We start from the raw sequence: 11,685 nt of genomic DNA, 5'->3' as shown, positions 1-11,685 counted from the left end.
GAAGTTTCGCTCTTGTTACCCAGGCTGGAGTGCAATGGCGCGATCTCGGCTTACCGCATTAAGTAGCTATTTTTATGTATTTATTTTTGAGACAGAGTTTCAGTCCGTTGCCCAAGCTGGAAGGCACTGGCACAATCTCGGCTCACTGCAATCTCTGCTTCACATGTTCAAGCAATTCTGCCCTAGTCTCTCGATTAGCTTGGATTACAGGTGTACCACCATACCCAGCTAATTTTTGTATTGTTAGTAGAGACGGGGTTTCACCACGTTGGCCAGGCTGGTCTCAAACTCCTGACTTCAGGTGATCCACCCCCTTCGGCCACCCAAAGTACTGGGATTACAGGCGTGAGCCACCACGCCCTGCCTAAGAATCTATTTTTTTTCTATCATTTTTCTTTAACCCGTTATTTGCATAGGCCAGGCAAACAACATTTAGTCTATTAGTCATCTAATTAGTCATCTAAACAGAAAGCAGCCGACCTCAATAGCCACTGTATGTTTTCCAAGAGGTGCAGCTCTTTCAGCCAGTTGATCTGGTAAGTAGGATACTCAGGTATCTGTTGCCCATGTCCAGGGGCCCTGCCATATTCTGTTCTATCTTGGCTCTGGCTCCAGGCCTTTTCTGGTCCACTGTTTATAATTCCTGGAGAAGTGTTGTTTTAAGGCAAAAGACATCTTTACGGGGACCCAAACATAAAAAGAGTTCCTGGAGGCCCAGCGCGGTGGCTCACACCTGTAATCTGGGCATTTTGGGAGGCTGAGGCGGGCGGATCACTTGAGGTCAGGAGTTTAAGAACAGCGTGGGCAACATGGTGAAACCACACCCCCACGTCTCTACTAAAAATGCAAAAAATTAGCCTGGACTGTGTAAACCCAGCACTTTGGGAGGCCAAGGCGGGCGGATCACTTGAGGCAAGGAGTTGGAGACTAGCCTGGCCAACATGGTGAAATCCTCTCTACTAAAACTGCAAAAATTAGGTGGTGTCGTGCACCTGTAATCCCAGATACTGGGGAGGCCAAGGCATGAGAATCGCTTGAACCTGGGAGATGGAGGTTGGAGTGAACCTAGATCTTGTCACTGCACTTTGGCCTGGGTGACAGAGCAAGATTCCATCTAAAAAAAAAACAAAAATTTCCTGGAACTGTTTCTGCACATCACTGAAAACTGATAGCTTCTCCCCAAATATCCTTACTTAAAGGTGCTATTAGAACTGCCTCCCAATAATGGGATGTCCATAATTACCCCATGACTTCAGTGAATTCTCGTGCTTGCATCTCCCGATTTAAAATGGGTATTTTGTCATTTCCTAAATTTACTTCTGAGTACTGTTGAGGAAAATATCCTGGTGTTTGTTGAAGAATGCTAGAAATAATGAAAGTTAAATAGTTTAACACATTAAAAATTATTTCCTATTGCTGTGGAATATCTATATCTAACTGCATACTGCTCTCCCCTAGACCGTAGTATTACTGTACCCCGCCCCCCGAATATCATGAAATGCAACGTATTTGTTTAACCAGTTTGGGTGATTTAAAACAGTAAAATTCAAGCATAAACTGCTTTCTTGTAATGGTCAAGTGGTCTACTAAACTAAAGCGCCAACCGAGAACGTTTTGCTGCTGCACTCTGAAATCCCAGCGAGAACACAGGCAGGGACGGCAGTTACGGAGGACCGGGTTCCAGTTCTGCCTCTGACCTGCTCTGTGACTTCCACCAAGCTAGACCTCAGTTTCCTCCGTGCAAAATAGGCGGGAACGGAGGCTGGACCTGGGAGGTGTCACTGATGAACGTCTCTGACTCGCTAAGTCGCAGTCACAAAAGTGGCGGAAAGCACGCCCCCACTTTTTGGGAAGAGTAGGACGAGGGGCGGGGCTGCAGCGAGACCCACCAGTCTCGCTTCCCAGGGGAGGCGGCGGCCGCGAGCTGCTGCTGTGGGCGGCGCCCTCGGCATCGAGTCTCCTTCCTGCCTGCGCAGGCCCCGGCGCCCCAGCGAAACGCTCCGGCCGCCCCCCGCTCCCAGCACTCTAGTTCCCTGGCCGCCTGCGGGGACGCTGTTGGCGGCGACACCGGAGGGGGGCGGGTCAGGAAGTGGGGGCGCGGTGGCCGGGAGCGGGCTCCGGGTGGCCGAGGGGTTCGGCTACGCGGAGGGAGGGAGACTCCGGGCCGCGCGGGAGCCGGAGGGCGCCCCGGCCTCCGCAGAGACGATGGCGGAGGAAGAAGGTGATGGCCCCGGGGTCCAGCGCGCCAACGGCTGCCCGTGATCTCGGAAAGGAGGGGCGGGGGCGCCGGAGGTTCGGGCTGGAGCTGCTGGTGGTCTCCGCCGCGCGGGGAGGGCGGGAAGGAGCGCGGCGCCCGGGAGAGGGCTGCGGAGAAATTCAGGAGAGCTGAGTTAATGTCCCGAAGTTTTGTCGGCCTAATTGGGAAGCAAAGGTGGAGCTGAAAGTTGGGAATCCGTAGCCAGAGAGAAAGCTGTGTGGGGAGTGGTTGGGAGGGAGGGTCCTGAGCAGGTTCTCGGTGAAGTCGGGGGCGCACTTTGGTTTCCAAGATGCGGGTTTAGGTACTGATTCGGAAGGCGCTTTTTAAAGGGCCGTGGAAATTGACAAACCCAGAGTCACAGGGGGCGAGGGGACATTCACCACGAGGATAAAGAGGCAGGGATTTGGGATAAACATGGCAAGATGAATTGGGAAAGGGTGAACACTCAGAAACTGAAGAAAGCCAAGTTCACTTACGGTTTAGGGGGGAATGGCAAACAGCAAAGGCATCTAAGTATTATAGTTTTGGGAGATGTTGAGGCCAGGAGGCCTTTGAGTGTGAAAGTGGGTGAGTTGAAGAAAGGTTTCCATGCCCCCTTCAGGGTCAATGCTAAGATAGTTAATTCATTCAGCAGTATTTTATTTATAGAAAATGACAGGTATGAGACAAAAATGGGAAGTTAGATGAAACTTATTGGTTCGTGATAATACAAGGAATATTCATGGCATAGTAACTTCATGATAACCCCTAGTTTCGGGAACTATACGTGGTGAGAAGCAATTAGATTTTTGCATTCTTGTAGAAAACACAGCTTTGTATCTTATGAGTGGAGCTGTAGATCTGATAGTAAATTGATCTAATTTAGACCAGGCCTTTTTGAACCAAGAGTATGAGGAAGGAGTTTAAAGAATTCACGGAAAGCAGTTTTTGAAAATCAAGCATAAGAAGTGTTTACTGCTCTGTGACTTGCTGACCTGTCCTTATGCAGGTTTGATTCATATTTGCCTCCTCTTGAGTTTTCAGAGTGTTAAAGCTGGTCTGAATTTAAGGTATTCTAACTAAAAACAGCTTCAAAACCAAAACTGTTTGTAGTTAGTGAGACAGAATGTAATTCCATTTGTTTCCTTGGTTCTGTCTGTATTTACAGTATATTATCATTTGAAACATTTCTTGATATGTTTCTTTTCTGACACATTGCAAATTTATGGGGATAGATTGATACTCTAGCCTGTATGTTCCTATGAGCACATTCATGCTTAAGTTGAAGCATTAAAAAGTTAACACTGTATAAAAAAATCAATGCTGCAATACTGAAAGGCTTTAATACATCAAGCAAAATGAAAAATTATTTTAGACTGTGGTTGTACTTGAGCAGATATGATGTGGAGCCAATTTTAAAAGATTGTACCGTTTTGTAAGTTTTACTTATGTGATATAAAATGATAAATGGGCCGGGCACGGTGGCTCATGTCTGTAATTCCAGCACTTTGGGAGGCCAAGGTGAGTGGATCACTTGAGCTTAGGAGTTCGAGACCAGTCTGGCTAACACAGTGTAACTCTGTCTCTCTTAAAAATACAAAAATTGGCCGGGCATGGTAACTCATGCCTGTATCCCAGCACTTTGGGTGGCTGAGGTGGGCGGATCACGAGGTCAAGGGATCGAGACCATCCTGACCAACATGGTGAAACCCCATCTCTACTAAAAAAAAAAAAAAAAAAAAAAATAGAAAAATTAGCTAGGCATGGTGGTGCGCTCCTGTAGTCCCAGCTACTCGGAAGGCGGAGGCAGAATCGCTTAAATCCAGGAGGTGGAGGTTGCACTGAGCCAAGATCACATTCCAGCCTAGCTACAGTGTGAGACTCCAACACAAAAAACAAAAATTAGCCGGGTGTAGTGGCCAGCGTCGGTACCCCCAGCTACTTGGGAGGCTGAGGTGGAAGAATCACTTGAATCCAGGAGGCAGAGATTGCAGTGAGCTGAGATCACATCATTGCACTCCAGCCTGGGCGACAAAGCGAGACTCCATCTCAAAAAATAAATACATAAATAAATAAATAAAATGATAAATGATTTTTGGTTGTAGAATTATATATAATTCAAAAGCAGTTAAATACGTCTTATATGGGACAATTAATGGGTTGCACTTTATTACAATATTGCTTTATTCAATACATTAATTCCCTAAATGTTTGTGTTCATACTCTGTTCGATGCAAGGATATAATAGCAGATGAGTAATTAAATTTTTATTATTATGCTAGTAATAATAATACATACAGCAAACCTGTCTTTGTGCCAGGCATTCAGAGCGTTTTATGTTTATTTGCCACTCTATGCTTCCCCCACAAAACTCCTATTATCTTGCATTCGCTGTGTTAAAATTAGACTAAACAGTGTATATTTTACTTGTATCCAGGTGTTTTCCATGACCCATCTTGCTTATTTAGCATTCACATTTGCTTGGATTCTCTTCATTGTCCAAGTAAATAGTCTGGGCATCTGGTCTTTTAAAAAATGTCTTCCTTGATGCAACGGAGGGGCAGGATGTTTATATTTATGCTTTCTGAAAGCAGTGTTAGAGCGAAGAAAGAAGTGACAACCTTGAGTAGAGCCGTATTAACATTTCACTTGGAAACTGGTGTGTATAGCCTGGAAGGATATTTGAAAGCCTGTTTGTAGCTCTACTATTTCATATGAAGATCACTGGACTGAGGTCTGAAATAGCAGGTTACTTTTGTGGATGTGTAATCACCTTCATTTAGTTTGACTTTTTCTTTACAATGCTAAAAATATAGTGAAGAGGAGCAGCCGGACGAGGTGGCTCGTGGCTGTAGTCCCAGGACTTTGGGAGGCTAAGGCGGGCGAATCACAAGGTCAGGAATTCGAGACCAGCCTGGCTAACATGGTGAAACCCCGTCTCTACTAAAAATACAAAAAATTAGCTGGATATTGTGGCAGGCACCTGTAATCCCAGCTAGTTGGAAGCTGAGGCAAGAGAATCGCTTGAACCAGGGAGGCAGCAGTTGGCAGTGAGCCAAGCCACTACACTCCAGCCTGGGCAACAAGAGTGAAATTCTGTCTCAAAAAAAAAAAAAAGATAGTGAAAAGGAAATTTGAATGACATCGCAGAGCTTTCCTGTCAGAACTAATAATCTCATTTGTCCAGTTCTTTGACCTTTGCCATTTTTCCACCTAGAGATGTTGGCTTTGTTTTTCCATTATGAAATTATATGAAAAGTCACTGGGCGCGGTGGCTCACGCCTGTAATCCCAGTACTTTGGGAGGCCGAGGCGGGTGGATCACGAGGTCAAGAGATCGAGACCATCCTGGTCAATATGGTGAAACCCCGTCTCTACTAAAAATACAAAAAATCAGCTGGGCATGGTGGCGCATGCCTGTAATCCCAGGTACTCAGGAGGCTGAGGCAGGAGAATTGCCTGAACCCAGGACGCGGAGGTTGCGGTGAGCCGGGATTGTGCCATTGCACTGCAGCCTGGGTAACAAGAGCAAAACTCTGTCTCGAAATTATATGAAAAGTTATCTTTAGGGATAAAGTTGAAGAGATGAGCTAAAATGAATACTGAATTTATCAAGTTGTACTTTTTGGTCTTACAATGCAATGCCACTAAAATTGATATGTTTTAAAATCAGTGTATGCATTCAATATGACAGTGTTTTTTTTTTTTTTAACTCCTTGAATAACCTATTAAGTAATATCTTCAAATGTATGACATCTTAGAATCGGGACAATATAATATTGTAGGTCTTTTATAGATTATCTATTTGTATGGTCCTTGATCATTGCTAATATAAATTCTTGAGAGATGATTGTTGAGATTTGTGTACTTCATGAATTACTTGAAAATCTATGCAAAATTTTTGTGTAAGTTGTACTTTTATAAATAAAATTTATTTATAGGCACAAAGATAGCATGTTTAATTAAAGTCCTACAAATCTAATTTTTTTTTTTTTTTTTTTTTTTTTAAGACGGAGTTTCACTCTTGTTACCCAGGCTGGAGTGGTGCAATGGCTCGAACTCGGCTCACCGCAACCTCCGCCTCCTGGGTTCAAGCAATTCTCCTGCCTCAGCCTCTCGAGTAGCTGGGACCACAGGCGTGCGCCAACATGCCCAGCTAATTTTTGTGTTTTCAGTAGAGATGGGGTTTTGCCATGTTGACCAGGATGGTCTCAATCTCTTGACCTCGTCATCCACCCGCCTCGGCCTCCCAGAGTGCTGGGATTGTATAGGTGTGAGCTGCTGTGCCCAGCTGATTTTTTTTATAAGAACATTCTTAAAAAAGAAAGTGATTTTTTTTTGTAAGAACACGTTTTATATGACTATTCCCCTCCCAATTTATCTTTAAGTGTGTATTTTTAGACTCTAATGGAAAATACCCATTACCTAGTTCATCGGTCACACACAGTATATTTGTTTACTATCTCAATAGATTTGTTAGTTTAATTTCTGAAATTACCCAATTAAATGTTTTAAAGTCCAATGCTATTATGTGATTAATCATGCAAATGTACCTACTAAGTAAACTTCTTGTGGTTATATTTTCCTCTTGTATTCTTTTAAAATAAAATTAAAAATAATAATTTGCCTTTGAAGACTATTTGATTTTGCATAAATATTCTTGTTGATTGCTTCTAACTTTGACTTTAACCCAGAGCAGGGGAAGTTTAAAGAGGCGTAATGAGGAAAACATATAGTAATATTTACTAATTGACCTAGATTTATATGCAGAAATAAAGTCTGGAGTATGTTTTTCTAATAATGTCATGTTTTGTTTTGTTTTGTTTTTGAGATGAAGTCTCCCTGTGTCACCCAGACTGGAGTGCAGTGGCTTGATCTTGACTCACTGCAACCTCTGCCTACTGGGTTCACGTGATTCTCCTGCTTTAGTCTCCCGAGTAGCTGGGATTACAGGAGCGCACCACCATGCCCGGCTAACTTTTGTATTTTTAGTAGAGACAGGGTTTCACCATGTTGGCCAGGCTGGTCTTGAACTCCTGACCTCAGGTGATCCACCCACCTTGGCCTCCCAAAGTGCTGGGATTACAGGTGTGAGCCACCATGCCCAGCCTAATAATGTCATTTCAAAATATATTCATTGATTTCACTACTTAACGTGACTACAGAATTAATGGTAGTATAGAAATGGGTAAACATTAGACTCATCAGTCTGAATCAACTAAATGTACAGCTTTTTTTTCTCACTATGCCAGTGTTTAAAGATATTTTAGTGAACATGCAAGTTTGCTATGAAGCTATTTTAAAATACATTTATTCATTTTCCAGTAAAACTGGAAAACATCCATCTGATCAGCAGCAGCTGATTCATTTTACCTTCTTTGACTTCTTTTTTTTGAGATGAGTCTTGCTCTGTTGCTCAGGCAAGAGTGCATTGTGATCTCGGTTTACTGCAACAACCTCCACCTCCTGGGTTCAAGTGATTCTTCTGCCTCAGCCTCCCGAGTAGCTGGGACTACAGGCACGTGCCACCATGCCTGGCTAATTTTTTGTAATTTTGATAGAGACAGGGTTTCACCATGTTAGCCAGGGTGGTTTCCATCTCCTGACCTCGTGATCCACCTGCCTTGGTCTCCCAAAGTGGTGGGATTACAGGCATGAGCCACCACGCCCGGCTCCTTCTTTGACTTCTATATTTATTTTCACATTTCATAGCCTGAAGTTATTAGTAAGAGAAAAGAGAAAACTGTCTTCCACTTCCATGAGAAAGATAAATTATTATACCACTTTATAACTTGGGAGGAACACTCTGTACTTATAGTAATCTATCCCACAAGATGATTAATTCTAGGAAGGAAAAGTATAAATTGTACATAGTACATTCCTGTTTAACTTGGAGTGTAGTTTACTAGTTTGGAGATAATTTCTGCATCACATTTTCTAAAACTGGAGCTAGAAGAGAAGGATAGTCTAATCCTAGGAAACTATTCTGAGAGCTTCTCATATATATCTTTATAGGCTCAGCCTTTTTCCTAATACTTAAATCTATAAGATTATACAATGCTGATGATACCACAGCACTGAAATTTGCAGAACTTTCATGATTATTTAACAAAAGAAGTATAGTTTTTGATGAATGTATTTTATGTTTTGATTTTTAAAAAATAGTTAAACCATCAATTATGCATTTGATACTTTCAGGTAACTAGAATTATGAGCTAAATAACACCTTGACCCCCAAATTGGAAAATAGCATCATCTTGGGAGAAGAGCTCATTGGTTTACCAATAGGATTGTCGAAACACGGATGGTGGGGGGTGGAACCTAAATTGTCTTTTTTTAGATAAAAGAAAATCTTGCAGGGGTGCCAAAATAATTATGTTATAACAAGGTTATCTTTGGTACTAATAGGTCTCAGTGGTACTTTTGCTTTAGAATAATAAAGGCTAATCGACTCAGGATATAAATTAGAACAATTTTATACACACATTGCAATAATGTCTTAAATATTTTAAGGACCACCTGTACAGCTGCGCCAAAGAAAAAAGCCAAAGTCATCAGAAAAAGAACCTGCCAAAGAAGAGGAAATCGATGACATTCCAATTCCAGAAAGAGCTCCAAAATGTAAGTTAGATAGACTTGGACTTTTTGTGCTACTACAAAAATAGTTATGATAGAAATTATATTTTATATTAATATTTTAAATATACATATTTTGAGATTAAGTATATGGTCAGCTTTCACTAGGTTTTGCTGGAGGACAACCCCTGAATCTCACTGGCTTATGACAAACATTTCTTTCTTTTTTTTTTTTTTAATTTTTAAAATTTTAAAATATATTTTATTTTTTAAGATGGGGTTTCACCATGTTGGTCAGGCTGGTCTTGAACTCCCGACCTCAGGTGATCCACCTACCTTGGCCTCTAAAGTGCTTAGATTATAGGCGTAAGCCACCATGCCCAGCCCGACAAACATTTATTTCTAATATTACATGTTGTGGGCCGGGCGCGGTGGCTCAAGCCTGTAATCCCAGCACTGTGGGAGGCCGAGGCGGGTGGATCACGAGGTCAAGAGATCGAGACCATCCTGGTCAACATGGTGAAACCCCGTCTCTACTAAAAATACAAAAAATTAGCTGGGCATGGCGGCGCATGCCTGTAATCCCAGCTACTCAGGAGGCTGGGGCAGGAGAATTGCCTGAACCCGGGAGGCGGAGGTTGCGGTGAGCCGAGATCGCGCCATTGCACTCCAGCCTGGGTAACAAGAGCGAAACTCCGTCTCAAAAAAAAAAAAAAAAAAAAAAAAAAAAAAATTACATGTTGTGGCTGCAATTTGGCTGTCGTACTTTTATGTGTTGTGAAGGAACAGCCCCTATTTGGGAAACATTTTTCTTGTGACACAGGAAAAGAACAGGCAGAATCATGCAATACCTCTTAAAGTTTCTGCTGACCTGGCACACTGTCACTTGTACGCACCTTCATGGGCCCAAGCAAGTTATGTAATCAATCCAGATGATGGGGTGAGAAGTATGCTTTGACTATAGGGAAATGTTCCAGGTCACATGGTAGTGGGCAGAGATGTATAACCTTTTTACAGGGAAGGAGAAAATAGTTGTGAATAATAATATAGTTTACCATACCCTGTCCCTGTGATCATAAATATTTCCCTCTCTCAGACAAAATGCATTTACTTCTGCCCACACCGTAAGTAAGACTCTGTCTTATGTAGTCACAGCCTTAATCTTGAACCCAAGGGCTTATCTACATTAGGACCAGCTATGACTCATGCTAATCCAGAGATCTATGAACTAAAAAGACAGGTTATCTGTTTTGTGTCAGGGGTTCCCAAGACCACCCCCTTGTTTGGTTATGAGGTAGAAGGACTCACAAATTTCAGAATGTAGTTGTATTTACAGCTATGATTTATTTTTGTTTGTATGTATGTATGCATGTATTTTTTATACAGAGTCTTGCCCTGTCACCCAGGCTGGAGTGCAGTGGCACGACCTCAGCTCCATGCAGCCTCTGCCTTTGGGATGTCGAGGGGAACGGATCACCTGAGGTCATCTTGGCCAGGCCCATCTCTACTAAAAATACAAAATTAACCAGGTGTGGTGGTGCATGCCTGTAATCCCAGCTACTTGGGAGGCTGAGGAAGGAGAATCGCTTGAACCTGGGAGGCAGAGGTTGCCATGAGCCAAGATTACACGATTGTGCTCCAGCCTGGGCAACAAGAGCAAAACTCCATCTCAAAAAAGACAAACAAAAAAAACCCCACACTTGTATTGTATTGATGCTAATATTGGAGTTATTGCATATAGTTTTTCAAACATTTAGAATATAATTCTTATTTATTAATATTTAGTTACTCCATTTAATACTAGTTTGCATAACAACACAATTGCAGCATGCTATACAAACTATCATGTATTATAAAATGTTATGAAAATAACCAAAATTTTAGTTTAGCTAAAAAAGAAAAAAGTTGATTTTTATTGTCAGTCATTTGGTAATAGAACACTGGGTTTTAGGCCTTTAGTCCTTATTTTATTTATTATGCTTATTATACTCAATGTCTGTAGCAGGACTGAATCACCTTGTGTATATAAAATCAAATGTGTCTTATGTTATTTCATTAAGAAGTAGTTACAGTCTGGATGCAGTGGCTCACGCCTGTAATCTCAGAAATTTAGGAGACTAAAGTGGAAAGATCACTTGAGACCAGGGGTTCAAGACCAGCCTGGGCAACATAGCAAGAAGCCTGTCTCTACAAAAATAAAATAAAATTTAAAAAAGAAGTAGTTTGTTTCCATGTATAACAGTTGTGTGCGATCTTTTAAAACATAATAATCAAAATTTATTGAGTTGTACATTTTATTTTATTTTATTTTATTTATTTATTTTTTTTTCTTTGAGACGGAGTTTCACTCATGTTACCCAGGCTGGAGTGCAATGGCGCAATCTCGGCTCACCGCAACCTCCGCCTCCTGGGTTCAGGCAATTCTCCTACCTCAGCCTCCTGAGTAGCTGGGATTACAGGCACGCACCACCATGCCCAGCTAATTTTTTTTTTTTGTATTTTTAGTAGAGACGGGGTTTCACCGTGTTGACCAGGATGGTCTCGATCTCTTGACCTCGTGATCCACCCGCCTCGGCCTCCCAAAGTGCTGGGATTACAGGCTTGAGCCACCGCGCCCGGCCAAGTTGTACATTTTAAATAGCTTTAGGTTTATAGTAAGTTAATCTTCAATAAAGAAAAAAATCATGAAAGAAAAAAAAAGTTCTGAATGAACCTGTACTTTTTTTTAGATATTGGGATATACATTCCTTTTGATTATGTTTTAATATTAATAGACTAATTTTTGCACCATCTTAACATTTTAATTTTTTTAAATTTTTATTTCTTTACCAGCACTCCCTCCCTAACATTTTTTTTTTTTTAAGACAAGGTCTG

The 11,685-nt window shown here is 41.8% G+C and overlaps 1 protein-coding gene across 1 annotated transcript in view; it reads left to right on the top strand.

Moving 5' to 3' along the window:
• Positions 1-2,075: 2,075 nt before the first annotated feature.
• Positions 2,076-11,685, top strand: part of DPY19L4 (dpy-19 like 4) — a 73,962-nt gene continuing 64,352 nt past the window's right edge. Inside the window, exons 1-2 of the mRNA XM_032248827.1 lie at positions 2,076-2,221; positions 8,749-8,856. Coding sequence (XP_032104718.1) covers positions 2,206-2,221; positions 8,749-8,856 — 124 coding nt within the window. The 5' untranslated portion in view covers positions 2,076-2,205. The remainder of the gene's footprint in view (positions 2,222-8,748; positions 8,857-11,685) is intronic.

Source organism: Sapajus apella, unplaced genomic scaffold (assembly GCF_009761245.1).
Source record: "Sapajus apella isolate SASKATOON/1434 unplaced genomic scaffold, GSC_monkey_1.0 scaffold3, whole genome shotgun sequence".
Classification (NCBI taxonomy): Eukaryota; Metazoa; Chordata; class Mammalia; order Primates; family Cebidae; genus Sapajus; species Sapajus apella.
The sequence above is the reverse complement of the archived record's forward strand: the minus strand, read 5'-3'. Positions and strand labels throughout refer to the sequence as shown.